Source organism: Chenopodium album, chromosome 12 (genome assembly GCF_948465745.1).
Source record: "Chenopodium album chromosome 12, dcCheAlbu1.1, whole genome shotgun sequence".
Taxonomy (NCBI): Eukaryota; Viridiplantae; Streptophyta; class Magnoliopsida; order Caryophyllales; family Amaranthaceae; genus Chenopodium; species Chenopodium album.
Window position 1 is genome coordinate 49,274,470 of NC_137845.1, and position 19,176 is coordinate 49,293,645.

The 19,176-nt window shown below is 33.6% G+C and overlaps 1 protein-coding gene and 1 pseudogene across 1 annotated transcript; both read right to left on the bottom strand.

Moving 5' to 3' along the window:
• Positions 1-4,231: 4,231 nt before the first annotated feature.
• On the bottom strand, positions 4,232-6,836 carry LOC145571261 (uncharacterized). Its single transcript, XM_081630328.1, has 3 exons — positions 5,535-6,836; positions 5,177-5,419; positions 4,232-4,612 (listed from the first exon to the last, which is right to left on the bottom strand). The coding sequence occupies exons 1-3, from the start codon at positions 6,834-6,836 to the stop codon at positions 4,232-4,234; spliced, it is 1,926 nt and encodes a 641-aa protein (XP_081486454.1).
• Positions 6,837-13,463: 6,627 nt separating this feature from the next.
• LOC145572505 (ethylene-responsive transcription factor ERF024 pseudogene) lies at positions 13,464-14,078 on the bottom strand (annotated as a pseudogene).
• Between the last annotated feature and the right edge of the window lie 5,098 nt (positions 14,079-19,176).

A 19,176-nucleotide genomic window follows, 5' to 3' on the forward strand; every position in this document is an offset into this window, starting at 1 on the left:
CAAAAGAATATTATACACTATGTGTACCACTAGCTTTTCTCATATTAAATGCTTATATGCAGCCCTATTATCCAAAAGATAAAACATAGAGAATATTGTATGGGAATAATAAAAAATAGAGAATTTTGTATAGGAAAGATAAAAAGTAAATAATGATTTTTTTTGGATATATGTATATTTTATATGAAAAAGATAAAAAGTTGTATGAATTATGATAGAAATATGTGATATTTTTAGAAATAGACATAACATTTTAGGACGCCTAAAATAGAATACAGGCATGTCAATATGGGATAGAGGGAGTACAATTGATTAATCAAATATATATATCTAATTAATTATCTACTACTTTGTCCGTTTTTAAATACTTACTCTACTTTTCATTTTCGGAGGTTTTTAAATACTTGCTCCATTTCCTTATTTGGATAAATTTTACAATATTTAGTTCATTTTAGGATGCCCAACATAAATCATGTTTTATTGATTATATACTCTTGCTCCTCCAATTATCACAACTATTTTTGCTTTTTTATAATTTTTTATTATTCCATCTATCCCACTACATCTATATTTTATTACTTTCTCTAATTTCTCCTAAAATTCCGCGCATAGAGAAATGGAGCAAGTATTTAAAAATAGGGGGAGTACCCCTTAGTTTTCATATACACGCGATGCAGTTAAACAATAATTAAAATATTAACCTCATTTGTTTTAAACAATAAGCTAAATGAGAGTGAGGGTAACTCAAGTGGTTGGAGCTTCCCTCTCGGTTACAGATTATTTTGGAATCGATTCTCATTACCCGCCCTTATGACTCTCTCACACACACACACACACACACACACACACACAAATAAAATAAAAAAAGGCTAAGTACCCAAATTTAAGGAAAATTTGTCAAAAATAGGCAGACCTTTGCTCGGTCTTCCCAAAATAAGCAAACCTTTTGATTAACCCAGAGTAAGTTAACCTTTATTGGTATTTTCTTTAAATAAGTCAGATGACCTACAACCTACCAAATAGGTCACTTTTTTTCCTAATTCTAATTAATTTTTCTCTTATTTTATATTTGATGATTAATTAAATTGTATTAAAAAATGAAAAATAAAAAAATCCACCGCATACCAGCGCTCCACCCCCATCCCTGCCAGCCACCGCACAAACCACATCCTCGGGGGTATCTAAAAATTAAGGGGTTTTTTTTTTTAAATAAAAATTTTTTTACAAAATTTTAAAAATTAATTCAAATAATACATTTTAATTAAATTTTTACAAATTGATCAACCACACAATGACATCTGGCATAAGCAACCCAAACAACCGGTTACACTTAAAAGAAATCGGTCATGACTTATTTTGAGAAAATACCCCATAAAGATCAACTTAGTCTGGGTTAATCAAAAGGTTTGCTTATTTTGAAAACATCGAGCAAATATTTACTTATTATTGACAAAATTTTTCAAATTTAATGAGTTAAATAAAGTTAGTTCGATTAACTTAAAATATCAAAAAGACCGAAAAAATACACTTTTAAAAGAAAAAACTACAAATAGAATCTTACTAAAGTCAACAAAGATAAAATTTAGGCCCTTTTTGGTTGAAGGGATTTGGATGAAAAAGAAAAGAAAGGAAATTCTTTTAATCATATTCCCATGTTTGGTTGAATAAATGACATAAAAATCTAAAGGAAAGGAAAGGGAAGTCGAAGGAAAGTCTCTTAACAAAATTTTGGCTTTTCTTTCCTCCCAAAATTGGAGGAATTTGACTAGAAAGAGAAAAATAAAAGTAATTTCCTTTCTCTTCCCTTCATTTTCTTTCATTAACCAAACATTGGAAAATAAAATCACCTTTTTTTCTCTTCTTTTCCTTTCTTTTCCCTTCCCATCCTTTCTCTTTTTTTCTTTTACTAATATTGAACCAAATAAAGCCTTAGAGTGAAAAATCTTGCATATAATAAAATACATGTAAAAAATATAAACACTTTTGTATGAGAAAAAAAATTATGAATAAGGAAATTGGAGCAAAGTCGATACAAAGGTGATGTTGATTCTCGTGGTTGATCGTGGGGATAGTCGATGACGTTTCACGACGATTATGAATGTGGGTTTTCGATGATAAAGAAGAATAATTTTAATTAAAAGATACAAAATTGGAAAATAAAAAAAAAAGAAAAATTTCTAATTGTCAAATTAGGCACAAATTCTCAATCTTCTCATTCAACGTAACAAATATTTATACAAGTGTATGCCTTGGGGAATAATTTTCCTCACAAGATAATATTAACAAGATCACAATATATATCTACTTTCCTATCATATATTAAGATATATTCTATCTTAACATCCCCCCTCAAGTTGGAGCATGGAGATCTCGAACGCCCAACTCGCCAAGCAGAAACTCGAACTGAGCTTTTCCCAATGCCTTCGTAAATATGTCTGCCAATTGCACCTTAGTAGGTACATAAGAAGGAGAAATCATTCCATCTTTGATCGCATCTCTCACAATATGCATATCAACTTCAATATGTTTTGTTCTCTCATGGAATACGGGATTTTGAGCAATGTACAAAGCCGACTGACTATCACAAAATAAATCCATACCCTGCGAATGTTGCACAGCCAAATCCCGTAAAATTTGTTTCAACCATTTTAATAGACAAGTCACAGCAGCCATTGCCCTATACTCTGCTTCCGAAGATGATTTTGACACCGTTGGTTGCTTTTTAGTTTTCCAGGACACCGGGGAAAATCCAAGTAACACAAACCACCCTGTCAACGACCTTCTAGTCAAAGGACAACTCGCCCAATCAGAGTCACACCACCCTTCCAGCTTTAATGCACTATCAGAACGAAGAACTATCCCTTGACCCAGATTCTTCTTCAAATATCGAACTACACGAAGGGCAGCTTCCCAGTGTTCTTCTCTCAGACTTTGCATAAACTGAGACAAAATATGAACAGAATACACAAGATCTGGCCGAGTCACTGATAAATAAATTAGGCGGCCAACTAGCCTCCTATACTTCTCGACATCTTCTAACAACTTCCCTTCTGCGAGGGCCAACTTGTGATTTTGTTCCATCGGAAAGTCAGCAGGTTTAGCACCCAATAATCCAGTTTCTAAAATAATGTCAAGGGAATATTTCCGCTGACAAATATAAAATCCCTGTTTGCTTCGGGCTACCTCAAGACCTAGGAAGTACTTCAACACTCCCAAATCTTTCATTTTAAAACAATTCCCCAAATATGCCTTGAATTTTGACAAAGCATTTGTATCATTTCCTGCAACAATCAAATCATCAACATAGATCAATACGTTCAACTGTAAATTATCTTTGTGCAAAGTGAACAAAGAATAATCTCCATAGGATTGTTTAAATCCATATGTCTTCAAAGCTGCAGTCAATTTAGCAAACCAATAGCGAGGAGCCTGCTTCAGACCATACAACGATTTCTTCATTCTGTACACATAATCAGAATTGTTTTTATTGAAACCAGGAGGAATTTTCATGTATATTTCTTCATCTAGATCTCCATGTAAGAATGCATTGTGTACATCCATCTGATGCACCTCCCAATTTTTCACAGCTGCAACTGCCAGAAAAGTTATAACCGTCGCCATATTTGCTACGGGAGCAAAGGTTTCATTATAATCTATACCTTCAACTTGATGATTGCCCAGAATCACCAATCTCGCCTTCAAACGCTGCAGATTGCCATGTTCATCTCTCTTCTCTGTATACACCCACTTGCTCCCTAGAGCTTTCTTCCCGGGAGGAAGCTTTTCAAGGACCCACGTGCCTTGCTCTTCTAGAGCTTTAATCTTAGCAGCCATGGCATCTCCTCCACCCTGCATGCTTCATAGCCTCTTTAAAATTTTTAGGCTCATGTCTTGCTGTAATAGTTGCAATGTACTTTTTATGTTTTTCAGAAAATTGTGAGCAATCAACAAAATATGTGAGGGGATAAGGAGTACCTGAGGGAGATGATGTAGATGTAGCCGTGTTAGATGGACTGTTTTTCCGTATTGTGTGAGTAACATAATCACGCAATTTTATCGATGGTATTTTCGGTCTCTTTCCTTTTCCCAACTCCTCACCCTCACTGCCTTTCTCACGTCCCCTAGCATCATCATGGGTTTGATGTGGCTGCTGCCCACACGTAGCCTCCGTACCCGCACCGAGCTGGCGCGCCTCACCCAGCTGCTGCTGGCTGCCCAGACCAGCCCCCTGCTATTCCTGCTCTTCTGCGTGGTGCTGAACAGCAGGAGCAGGGGTGGCAGCAGACCCCTCCGCAGGTGGGCTGCGGTTTCCCCCATCAAGCCGCGGCCTAGCTGCGGAATTCTCCGTATGTGGCTCCTCTCTACCACTCACATCTCTCTCCCTATACAACCATTCATCATCACTGCCATAACCATCCACCAAATGATTTTCCCGAGTCGTACACTCACCCATAGGAGTAATAAAAGGGAAAATATTCTCAAAAAACCTCACATCTCTAGAAACAAAAATTTCATCGAATTCTAAATCAAACACCCTCCGACCTTTCTTTCCAAATGGATACCCCAAAAACACACATTTTCGACTACGACTCGCAAACTTATCGCCCTTACTCTTTTGATTATGCGCATAACACAAACAATAAAAAACACGGAGATAATCATATGATGGTGGTTTATTAAACAAAACCTCAAACGGGGTTTTATTTCCAAGCAAAGGTGTTGGAGTTCTATTAATCAAATGACAAGCCGATAAAACACACTCTCCCCAAAATTTTATAGGCAAATTACCTTGAAATCTCAGAGCTCTAGCCACATTTAAAATATGTTGATGTTTTCTCTCAACTCTCCCATTTTGTTGTGGTGTTCCCACACACGATGTCTCAAATATTATGCCACTTGTACAAAAATAATCACGCAAGGAGTTAAACTCCGTTCCATTATCACTCCTAACAATTTTAACCTCTTGATTAAATTGTCGTTTAATCATAGCCATAAAATTCAAGAACATTTTTTCAACATCGGTTTTATTTTTCAATAAATAAATCCAAACTCCTCTAGAAAAATCATCAACTATGGTTAAAAAATAATGTGCCCCACAAGTAGAAGGTGTTTTATACGAACCCCACAAATCTATATGAATAAGTTCAAAAATACGACTTGCATTATTCTCACTAACGGGAAAACTACATCTAGATTGTTTAGCACGAGGACAAACATCACATGCTTTATTATTATTTCTCCTAGAAGAACTACTCACAATTAGAATCATCTTCAACACTGTCTCTGAAGGGTGACCCATCCGTTGATGCCATAAATCAAACGAAGACTCTCCATCCACTGCTAGCACCTTCACTTGAGGAACACCACGGAAAAGGTACAGTCCATCTTCACGTTCAGCCACACCAATCACCCTCCTCGTCTGTTGGTCATGTATCACACAAATTTTGTTAGTAAATTGCATCACACATTTAGACTCATCACTCAATTGAGTTACAGATATTAAATTGCAGATTTAATTGAGGCATGTATAAAACATTATCAAGGCGTAATCCTCCCAGCAATATCACTATTCCCAATTGATCCGCATTTGCCGACTTTCCATCCGGCAAGCCTACGGGACAATTTTGAACTCGCTTCACATCTTTAAGCATCGAAAACTCACATGTTACGTGATTTGATGCTCCTGTGTCTACTATCCAGGGTATAGTATTGGTCTTACCATGCAATTGTCTATTTTTTGGATTTAATGTATCCAAAATTTGTTGAATTTGTGCTGCATTCACGCCCACCAAACTTGCTGCATCATCACCCAAAGCATTCTTCGATTGTTGTCCACCATTAGATCCTCCAGCAACTTTATTTGCACGAACAGAGGACTGCGAAGCCGAGGGAGTAGCATTTGTCGAGCCACTGCTGTTGCTGCGTGACCCACGGCCGCCACTACCACGTCCCCCACCACGGCTGTCACCACGCCCAGGGCCACGTCCACCACGACCCCTATCACCCCACCATTCGGGATAGCCATGAATCTGAAAACACCCCTCCTCGTCATGTCCTTCTCTATTGCAGTGAGTACAAAATTTATCACTTTTATCAGCATATTTTTGCTTCGACTTTGCATCCAACCTAAACGCACTCACAGTGTCCTTATTTTCTTTGGACGCACCATCACGGAGTCGTTCAGTCATCACAACATTTTGATAAGCCATGTCCACTGAAGGAAGAGGTGTTTGCGCAAGAAGATGAGCCCGGATTGATGCATAATGATCATGTAACCCGATTAGAAAATAGTGAAGATAGTCTACGTCTCTAATCTCCTCAACTTGTGCCACAATATTACAGGAGCACTTCCCACATGCACACTTAGGTACACGTATAAAAGTGAGAAGCTCCTTCCACACCTTTGAGAGTCTGCCAAAATAATCTGCCACCGACTCGGTCGAACTCTGCTTGCATTCATCAAGAGATGTCTTCAATTGGCACACACGAGTACCACTGACTACACAGAACCTGTTCTTTAAATTCATCCAAAGAACACTAGCATCATCATAATCACCAATTGTCGATCGCACCTTCGGATCAAGGGTATTAGTGATCCATGAGACCAACATAGATTGCACAGCAATCCAATCTTCCACCTTTGAATTCGGCTCAGTCGATTTGGTAATGGTTCCATCTACGAAACCAAATTTCCGCTTGGCCATCAAAGCTCTTCGAATAGCTTGTGACCATTCTTCATAATTCTCACCACACAATTGAATTGGCGTGATCACATTACCGGGACTATCACTCGACCCTAGGTAATATAGTAAGTCAATCGGAGGTTTTGCACTCATATTTCACAAATTGATCTCACAGAAAAAAAATAATTTATTTAGGGTTTTTAGAATTGGCTCTTGATACCATGTCAAATTAGGCACAAATTCTCAATCTTATCATTCAACGTAACAAATATTTATACAAGTGTATGCCTTGGGGAATAATTTTCCTCACAAGATAATATTAACAAGATCACAATATATATCTATTTTCCTATCATATATTAAGATATATTCTATCTTAACACTAATGTATGTAATTTTATACCCATCAATTAAATGATGAGTGAACGAAACAAACGGATTCATAGGAAGATATTATGGGAATTGATTAGGTAAATTATTAATTTGTGGATGAGTGGATTGATTAATAATGGGGGGGAATATATTTATCGAGAACTTGTGATTTGATTGAAATGGAAGAATTAGGGGTGTCAATCGGGTTTGCGGTTTCGTTTATCAGTTTTTAATTTGTAACGGGTTGAAATTATTATCAGGTCAGTTTAGGTCGATTTTAAATAATTTTGGGTCGGATCGGTTTGGTTTATTTTTATTACAGTTTCTTTTCGAGTCAGGTTCTAATCGGGCCAGTTTATAATTGGTTCGGGTCATAATCGGTTCGGGTTAAATTCAGTCGGTTTAAAAATGAGGTTTGTCAGTTTAAAGCGGGTTTTGGGTCAAAATCGGGTCCTAATCGAATCGGGTTGTAATCGGTTCAGGTCATAATCAGTTCGAGTTGAACTCAGTCGGTTTGACAACTGATTTTACCAGTTTTAAACGGGTTTTGTTAACGTATATCTTCTAGTATATCCTCAACATTCTTTAATTAGTTATTCCAGTAGATCATACAGAGTATTAATTAGTTGTTTCGCTTTATGTCCTTTTTGTTATAATGATTTCAGGTTCAAATAATAATAACAAATCTTTAATACAATATACTATTCCATAAGCCATTACTCGTAAAAGGACGATAATATTTTAGTATAAGAGTTTTAATGACATCAAAATTCTTAATCTATTCAATATAAATACTTCGTAATTTAAATTAAACCCTTTTGTTTTACTATCGATAAAATATACCCAAAAAAAAAAAAAAAAAAAAACTCTACAGTCATAACGGGTTACGGACTTACGGGTTATAAACAGTTTGGTTATAACCAGTTACGGGTTGTAAACGGTTCGGTCATAACTTATTACGGGTTATAAACGGTTTGGTCCTAACCAGTTACAGGTTGTAAACGATTTGGGTTTATCGGGTTTTTGTTGGGTTTAAGTGGTTTCGGTTTACAATGAGTCGGGTTGCTATCAGGTTCGAAAGTACTCGGTTTGGATTGTTCTCGATTTCGGGTTGTATCAGTTTGGCTTGATAAACGAGTACGATTCATTAAGGTGCTTCTACAACATAAGTTTCTCTAGCCTTATATGCTCTTGACTTGAAAGAAAACATTCCAAATTCTTCAATAGCTTGTTGAAAAATTACAGCGTCTAGAAAAAGCTTTCTAAATTAAAACACTTAATTCTTTCATCAGACATATAATAACAGTACACGTAAAACAAGGCATTATTCGTAATTTTTTTTCCCAATTCTGAGCTCGATTCAGGGCTTGTTCACATTTATTGAATTGAGCTGAACTGAACTGAACTGATTGGAGCTGAATTGAACTAAACTGAACTGAGCTGAAATGAATATTTTATGAGAGAAGGAAATTAGGAGCTGAAATGAACTGATTGGAACTGAATTGAACTGAACTAAACTGAATTGAACTGAAATTAAGTAAATGTGAACATGCCCTTAGAACCATAAAAGGCCAAAATGACCCTAAAACCATAACTGAACAATTATTAGCACGAAAAAATACCGACATACAAATCGGGACATTTCTTGACACGCATACGAGACATTTGCGTTATTTTTTTGCTAGTTTCAAGGTCAATTTGGACCCTTCCCATAAGGGCTAAAATTTTCCCAAAACCTTAATCGAATAATTTTCAATACGCAAATCGAGACATTAAATGTTTAATAGGGCTATTATAGTCTTAACTTTAACTAGGCAACTTAATTTGATAGTTATTAATAGTTTTAGTCACGGTTGGAAAAAAGACTTAACTACAGGTTTACCAATGGTAATACAAAAAGATAAGGGTGTATGATTGGAAAAAGCCAATACCAAAGATGTACCAATGACAATTTTCCTAAAAGTTATTAAAAAAAAAAAAAAAGTTGATTTTTTTCCCCTTTTCTACGAAATAATATTGTAATGTAAAAAATAAATAAAAAGAGTATTATAGTAAAAGTTACCCCCAAATTAAATTATTGTAAATGAAAATAACTATCAATCCAGTACAACTAATAACAACAACTTTTGTGTGTGGCCGCTAACACAAGAGTAACCCTTGACCAAGGTAATTAACCCATGACCAAGTAATCCTTGACCGACCGAGTGACCCTTGACCAAGTAAACCTTGACCAACCGAGTAACCCCTAATCAACCGATCAATAATCCCTAACCGATCAAGTAACCCCTGATCGACCGAGTAACCCTTGACCGACCGAGTGACCCCTGACTAAGTAATCTTTGACCGACCGAGTAACCCCTAACCAATCGAGTAACATTTGACTGACCTAGTAACCCTTGACTGACTGAGTAACTCATTTTCTTCTTCTTCAATGGATTTCCTTCGAAGCTACTATAATGGCGCCGAGCCGCCAACTAAGACAATGACGAATTTCTACCTCGAATTTTTAATGACCAATTTCTACCTCTAATTTGTATTTCAATGGATCTTCTTCTTTTTCCATTTTCAACCTTTTCTCGCGTCATCTTCAATTTGTACCTCAAATTCATTAAATCACCAAAAAAAATTATACACCCATCATTAATTTGTTGAAATTTACATATATAATTGCAAAGTTTAGCGCAATTCGACGAGAGAGATAAATTGAGTGGTACCTGAATATCGAATTTGTAGGTTCGATGACGACGAAGATGACAACAATGACGGTGACATAAATCGGCAAAAGTGGAACAAAGACCGAATTGATTTTCTTCAGAGTTGAGGAGAGAGAGAGTGAGCTAGAGGGTGGGGGACCAAAATAAAAAATAAAAAAAATACTAAAAAAAAAAAATATGACTGGGCCACATATGAAAATTTGTATTTTTGTAAAGGCTGATTTGATATCCTCTATATATATGTACTAAAATAATAACCGTTGATGTCATCATTCCTACGTGTCACTTTTTTATTTAATTTTTTCCCTCTAAAATGCAAAGATGATGTCATATATTTTTTTTCCTTTTTAAGCTACCCTATTTAACATAGTTTTGAAAATCTATTCCATTTGAAATTTTTAAATTTTAAATTTTGGGTTTTCTACACATATTATGTTATTTAATTATTTATGAGTTGTTAACAATAGGTAATAATATAATTTAATTGAAATTTCTTAATTAAATATGAAAATTATGCACTTTCGAGAATTGTATATTTATATTTAATTAGAAATTAGTTAGGAAAAATGAGGAAGTTATTTTCTTTCAATACGTGTTAAAAGTCTATAATTCATTTTTTATTTTAAAACCGTGCATCGCACGGGATTAATCTAGTTAAACAATAAAAAGTCTACCACGTAAAATTCGGGCCTGTTCACATTTACTGAGCTGAGCTGAACTGAACTGATTGGAGCTGAACTGAACTGAACTGAACTGATTGGAACTGAACTGAACTGAACTGAATTGAACTGAACTAAGCTGAACTGAATATTTTATGAGAGAGGGAAATTAGAAGCTGAACTGAACTGATTGGAGCGGAACTGAACCGAACTGAACTGATTAGAGCTAAACTAAACTGAACTGAAATTAAGTATATGTGAACAGGCCCTTCTTCTAAAGAGAGTAACTTTATTAGAAATTAGATGAAACCCGTGCGATGCACGGTTTGTTTGAATTATATATATATTTTTTTTGTGCTAAAATTTGTTATATATTTAGATAAAATTCCTAATATCAAAAGATAATATTTTATATTTAATTAATTTAAATTTAAAAATCTCATTCGCCAATTTAGTTACGTGCATTTGAATTATAAGAAATTAATTCTCTTATTTAATTGGCAACAACTAACATAATATTTATAATCTTACATGGCACGCTAACAAAATTAAATCCTAGGTGTCTCTCTAAAAACTCGGGAAAAAACTACCTTTTATATATATAATAGATTGTAGGTAAGTTTTTTTTTATTAACTCTAGGTATTAATTTTGGCTACTTTATTTTGAGCAAGATTAGCCTTATCTTTTCGTAAAATTACTTTTATCTTATGCCACATCAAGTTTTAGATTAAATTATTAAAAAAAAAAAAATTACAATCTTGTTAAGACCCCTTAAGATTCTATTAAATTTAGATCTTCATTTTTCAATCTCATTTTAGATTTCTTTAAAATATGTACTATGAAGTAATTTTTCCTTTTAACAGATTATACTCAATAGGATATCTTTGTTTATATAATACATATATAGGCTATATTATACTCCCTACATCCTTTTATTACATGCCTATATTTCTTTTTTGGGTCATCAAATTTAAGTGTTTGTTTCTATTTATAGATTGTACTTTTTTACAATATTATTCTCTTTTTGATGATTTTTTTTTTATTTTTTTACTTTGACATTAATTCCCAATACTTTCTCTCTCCTTATTCCCAACCCCTTTTCCTTTCTTTCTATCTATATCTAACCCTACATGCATATTTATACTCCTAATTATCAGTTTTAAATATTTAACTTTCTTAATTCAATGCAAAATGAGAAATAGATATATAATAAAAAGACAGAGGGAGTAACAAATATTAATGTACAACAAACAACAACAAAAAAGTAGGATAATTTAATATCCATAGACCATAAACAACATACAGATTAGGATTTTTTTTTTTTTTTTTTTTTTTTTTTTTTGTTTAAATTTACTTAACATAATTAAGATTAAAATTGTGAAGTGTACTTTTTTTTTTTTTTAGTTTTACACTTTACAATTTCTTTTTATAATATAAATCAAATTATTAATGTGTATAAAAACTTTCGTTTGGCATTGCTGTGGAAACACCTTTTTCTTGTTTTTATTTTTGGTTTTTAAAAAAACAAGAAATTGAAAACTAAAAATGATGCCAAACAAGCCCTAAAAAGTTGTTTTTTTAAAAAAAAAAAAAATTCTTTATCAAAACATTGTGTTTTTTATGTGTATATAGACAAAAACAGTGTGTATGAGTGTGAATTTAAGTCTTGAATTTTCAAGATATGTACCATAAAATTCATAAAAATTACCACTTAATGTACCTTAAAATTCATAATAGGGTATGTAAAAAAGAAAAATAGGCGTAATATTGTGAGAACACAAATTTCTATGCTATTCTTGTAAGGAATGCCTAAATTATTTTCCGTTGTCCATGTACTCCCTTTTATTTTTAAGCATTTCCTGTGGCAGTTGTTCGTTTCTTCCCCGGCTGTGTACCTACCATACTGTAACAAATTTTCAACACTTGAAACATCTATTATCCACCTTTTCCAAATTTCAACCATCAATTTATCCATGATGATGCTCAGGATGCTGACTGTCTTACCAATTATATAAGAGCCTATCAATACTTTGCCCCATTTAAATCAAGCCATCTCTATCAACTACTAAAAGAGGACATCAACTACCAACTTCTAATATATTCCTTTTGTTTTTTTAATACATTCGAAATAAACATGAGATAAAGGGAATCGGAAGAAAACTGATAAAGTATCTTCTAAAAGAAGCAAGTTAAACATACTTATAAAACTTTTTTTAAAAGTCAAATTATATACTATCAAAACCAATTATTAGTATCTTTTAATTTGCAATTACATGTATTATAGTTGGGTGTACGTGTACCTATATATATATATATTTTCGCTTTAAGAGTACATTTAACTTTAGGTGTAACCGGAAACAAGATAGCTAGTAGTGCTACGTATAGGCATCCTCAATCTTTCTAATGAAAATTACCCTACTAACTAATCAAACATTAGGTACACCTTCTCTAAGTGGTGTAACTGAAAACAAAATAGTGTAATCTTAAACTTTGTAATGACAATTATCCTACTAATTAAAACATAATCAATTGATAGAGTAATTTTAAGACTTAATATACTAATGAGAAAGCTACCACTCACCTAGCTAACAAATAACATACAGTTACATATTACCCAAAAAGAACATAACTTTAGAAAATTTAGACATACATTTGCCCAATAAGAACAAATTTAGTTTATATATCTTGAGCTTACAGAAATTGACCTTCAATTTTCAACATATAAAACTTATACAGATAATAATAACGGGACCTTCCTCATAAATAAAAGATTAAATAAATAAATAAATAAACCCTCTTACTTGAAGGAAATTCTTAGCTTTCCATAACTAATCCAAAGTAGTGCAAGATAGTTTTATTTTAATTACTATTTGTACACAAGCACTATTTATACAAGTACTTAAAATACATAAAACGTAAATACATTACTATAATTATTACTTGATTATCAATAGTTTAATACTTCCCTTAATCTTACTTTCATAGAGCTTAACATAATTATTGTGATTTAGGATATTATTTAGAAGATTATTTTTTATGGATAATTCCAAAGGTTGTGATTTCCAGAAGAATTGCCAATAATATCTTCATCATCATAATCAACATAGTTAGTAGGAACATCCAATCGAGGAGGGCTAAGGAGCATTCCTTGAGCCATATTCACCAACACATTTGGCATATCAAATATTAAATCTTCATCAACAAAATATTCCTCAATTCTTTTCCCTCTATTGTTTCCATCACTTCCACCATCATTTTGACCACCACCACCTAGGTTTGCCCTTCTTTCAGAATTCAATGCATCCGCAGCAGCACCAGCTGCTGCGGCTGCAGAGGCAGCAGCTGCCTGGATATCCCTTGGAGAGGTGGAGTGAGGGACCGGAAGATAAGGGGAGGAGTCAGGGAAGTTGAGTTGGGTGCCGGGGCCCTTTAGAGCTAGGGCTGCCACATCATAGGCCACGGCAGCCATCTCCTGAGTAGGGTAAGACCCAAGCCAAATTCGAGTAGGCTTCTTAGGCTCTCGAATTTCTGATACCCACTTCCCACTCTTCCTACGGCGTACCCCTTTATAGGAAGAGCGGGATGAGTTGGAGCATTCATGATTATTATCTTGGTTATTATGATGCATAGTTATAATAATAAAGGTAATAATAATAATAAAAAGTAGTATTATTATGATGAGAAGGGTAAGTAGTTACCTGGAAACATCGTGGCGAGGAGGAAGCCATTTATATATGAGGTGATTCCTGAAGACTGGGATTAATCACAAGTGCAAACCAGAAGAAGATGAACTGCACTTACTCGTACTCGCTTGCGGCTAGCTGGTAATTGTAAGAGATGGAAGGAGTGAAAATGGGCAAGTTTGGTGTAAGCCAGCTTTTCAAGTGTTGGAAATGAAGGTAATATAAGTGCTTAGAAATGCATATAAAAACGGTTTCCATCACTATAACAACAATAGTGGGGGATTTTTGTGTGTGCGAGTAAGTGTGTGAGAGTGTGCTAATAGTGGGATATAATGGAATAAAACAGTATTCTGTCGTCCAAAAACGTGTGTTTGTGTGAGGATAAATTAATTTGATCGATACATTTTGGTGGGCGTGATTTGATCGTTAATTTTGAAATGGATGTATGTAGGTACTAGGTAGAATTTTTGTTCAGTACTTAACTTATGGGTAGTTAGCTTAGGTTATTCAGTCACCTCGATCTCACTATTTCTTCAGGTACTGAGAATGTGCATCTTATGTATCTTTCTAGTGCCTTGTATAGGACTTTGTCATGTCTTACAAAGACAACCAGGTGTTGATGTCGTAACTCGTCTATGATCTAATAGACTTTTGTCCTACATTACATAGTGTTAGTTGTCAAACTGTTAAGCAATTAGTCAGACTTGTTTGACTAAGCTGAGTGTTTGTTGGTCGTCATATATTGAAAACTGCGTATAATGTTTGATACATATTTGACAGACAAATTTAAACCCCTTGTGAAAAATCATTTACAAATGTACTAGATTCCTTTTTTCATAGAGGTTTTGATCTTTGGGTTCTATCACATCTAAAGCTGTTAAAAGACTCTCTTTGGATTGTTAGTTCAATGTGTTAGCTTAGCTTAAGTTTTTCTCTTGGACATAAAAGGGTACTGATTTTAGTACTCTTTTGAGGATGCTATTAACGGCAATATATTTATAATCACAATTCGCAATTTCATGAGTTAACTTCTTTCATGGAACAATTGTCTGATCTAATCCTAGCACCTCATCTAATACAATGGTACGGTTGTCAAAACCCCCCTTAAATTGTGAATTGTATTACTTAATAAAACTAGCTTGTATGTAATTATCATGTCCTAGCTTAACAAAGGACTAGTAAATCAAAATAAATGGTTTGAATGTCATTTTAATCAAACACTCGAAAAAATTGGAAATAATTAGTAGAAATATATATTTGTATCAAGTATCTGATTGACATCTTAATTTATACTAGTACTCGTAGCAAAGTAGCAACATACAAAGATATTAAAAATGTGACAACTTACCTCTCCTGAACTTATAACGAACCTAACTTACAAATTGTGCACCTATTAGACATAAAATTACCCATGATATATTAGTAATTTTCCTTATACACTACTTTGACAAATGTTTGTGTTTTATAATGGAGGAACAAGGAGGAGTGAGTTTTTCACTATGTGTAAGGGGTAGGAGACGAGCATTTCGACTTTTGCAATATCTACATACACTACTTTGACCAATATTTGTGTTTATTTTCAAATAGGATTAATGGTATGTTTGGATAGATAAATGGGAAGGAGAAAATAAGAAGAGGGAGGGGAGGGGCCGGGTGTGAAGGGAAAGGAAAGGGAGGAGAGGGAAGAAAGATGACTTTTTCTTTCAAATCTCTCCATTGTTTGAGAGATCAATTTCTTACGGAGTACAATTTAATCCCTTCATTTCTCTCACCTCTAATTCCTTTCTTTCTTCACTTGTTATCCATCCATTCTTCCATTTCTATTCCCTTCCTTTCCCTCCATTTCCTTCAATCCAAACAAAGTGTAAACATAATCATATGGATCCAATCTATAATACCATTTCCAATTTTGTTAAAAGTGCCCTAATATCATCCACACATTTGTCAACAGGGAGCTTTCACCAATAATATTTTAATTATTAATGAGTATAAATCATAAAAAGTCAATATGAAACTATATATAAATAGGTTATGATGTACATATCGACATATCTTTTAAGGTCATATAAAGCAATAGATTACAAACTTAATTTATTTTCATCAACTAAACTTTAATTTAGTGAATTAGTTGTCTGGATGACTTTTGAATGGCTACAATATAATTGTGGTCATTATATTAGATCAAAACTCTGCCTTTTTTCTATTTTGACTAATATAAACCGTTGATTTTAGGTGACTGTTTAGATTTTTTTTTTTTTTTTTAGATTCAGTTTCTCCATAGTAATTTGATCCATAATCATATCTCTTTTGGAATCTTTCTTTCTTGGTTTAGATGTTAAAGAATTATGCTAAATTATTATGCAATGGAGATAAATGTTGTGGCAGTTTTTAACGAAAAAAAAAACAAAAAAACTTAAATATATTACTGAAGATCTGAATCAGAATAACAACTTCGATGGGGTATATTATATTGTAAGCTTTGCCCCATAAAAGCAAAATGAGGAGGAAAGATTGCAAATGAAATAGTATAAAGAACCTTTTTTTTGTAATCAGTTTTTTAAAAAGTCACCTTAAATCCTCAATCAATGGTTTGTATTAGTTAAAATAAATGAAGAGTTGAGATTTAATCTAATATAATGGCTACAATATTATTGTAGCCATTTGAAAACTGTCTTGTCTAATAATAGAACAACTTCAACTATAATCTCAAATTTCATATACCAACAATACAAGTATACAACCTACTAAAGGTGACCAGTATTGACAAATTCAAGATGTATTTGTAATATTGCATAGTTATTAATAAAAGTGTCATTAGCACATATCCTCCTTACATATTGCCTTTTCTTTTCAAAGGAGCTCCACAAATATTAATTGTGATGAACTTAGATGGAAGTCAGGCAGACAGAAGGATGAAAGGAACACGGAAGAGCGGGGTTGCCGCGCCGCGTAAGGGGGTAGGAGAAGGGCTTAGACTAGTACATTACATAGCATTTGACAGTCAGTTGTAAGGCTAGGAGTTGCCGCAGCCGCGTTGCAGGAAAAAGAATTAATAAGTATCTGGCAGTCTTTTCGAAGGTTACCACATCGCTATGTTGAAACTGTGAAAGGTTTTTCAAACGCAACATTATTATACGAAGACTGTTTGGGGTGTGGTCACATACTTTTAATTATTTATTTAATTATATAGATTAGCAGCCGCTGATTATTAATCATTACTTTAATTACTGTCGGCATAATAGTGAATGTGTTGCGATAAATCGTGGGCTTTCAAATGGATACTTTCAGCCTTATGGGCTTTTCTTTGGACCACCAATGGCCTTTTTTCCTTTTGTTTATGGATTTTAATTTTAAGCGTCCGTCCCAGTTTGTTAAAATGAAAAACAAAAATAGGTTAAATTTGTAATTTAAAAAATTCACTAATTTACGACTTTGCCACTTGAGAAACATATGTTGAGAAACTTGGAATCTCTACCAATTAGTTGTTGGTGTAGTGGTGATTGAAGCTTTATTTGGTAGGGAGGACCGCGTGTTCGATCCCCTCGCAACAATAATTGGGAGGGACTAAAACCTAATCACACAGAACTGATCCTCGAATCCGGATTAGCGGGTGGAACACCAAAAAAAATGGAATTTCTCATTAAGGAATAGGACTAAAGGGCTATAAGACTTGCAAATAAAAGATGTTTTATTTTTCAACATTTATAGATTTCTACATTTCAGAGTTAATGCAACGCTAAAGTCCATTGCAATAGAACCTTTAAACCTTCGCAATAAACATAATGCAGCGACGCTATACCATTGCATTCGTTGGCATCGCATAACCCTAATGTGGCAGTAAAATAAAATAAAATAAAATAAAAACCGACGCAATGGTAATTCTAAGCATCCTACGGTTAAGGACATAGTATCTTGAACATTTTCAGGAATTAATTTAGCATCTAGTTGAAGAACCTTGAATATATGTTTCATGTATCGTCCCATATGAGAATTCATTCATTCTTTTTTTAATTGATTTAAGTATTGAGGGTAGTACTTAAGACTATGAAAAATATACATCCCTTTTGTGAGTTTGAACTTTTGGACCAAAAAAATACGCAATACTTCTAATTTTAAATTAATTAAACGATAAATGAGTATTTGATCAATTAATACGGTGCTTCAAACATATTCTTCCTATGTTTCTTTTTTGTTGTTTCATTTAGATTGTTTAATCTTTAATATCGTTAATTGTCTATTTAAAAAATAATAATAAATTTTTTTTGATGTTTTAAAACTATAGATTAAAATGAATCCAACAAAATTAATTTCCAAACATGACTATGTTTTTCTTTATGCAAAGTGTATAACAAACTGATGATGTTCAAACTAAAAGATGTGAATAATGTTTGAAGTTAACATAGATCAAGTATACAAACATTTGCGTCATTAAATTAATTTAGTCAAAAAAATAAAAGTAATGCTTGTCATTTATCTTATCAAAGTATTTGCAAAATTGACCTTTGGATAAGGTGATAGCCCAAAAGGCCATGGTCAATAGAGAGAGAAGAGAGAGAGAGAGAGAGAGAGAAAAAAAAAAAAACTAAGCAAGATAACATCAAAGTAAAAAACCCCGTCACTCTTGTAAATGGTGTTTTATTCTTAAAGATAGTTTCAAAAATCAAAAAATCAAACAACAATTATCATGATACAAACAAAACAAAGTAACAAAAACCAAATGTACTCCATACTACATAATTCAACGTTTCCCTTTTATTTAGTTTTATTAGTAGAAGAAGTAGATCCAGCAGTTTTAGTAGATGCAGCACCAGCACTACTACCACTAGAGGCAGCACCAGCTTGAGCACCACCACCACTCCCAATATTCTTAACCTTAAACCGTTCATTCTTCTTCTCGGTTTCGGGTTCGTCTTTCTCTTTTATACCCTTTTCACTAATAACATAATCACTCAAATAATCAACATCATCATCATCATTCATAATCATATCTTTAACATTTAATTCACTTTCTTGGAAAGCAAGGACTTGTTCAACAAGTTGCCACATTTTACTAACTTTTGGATC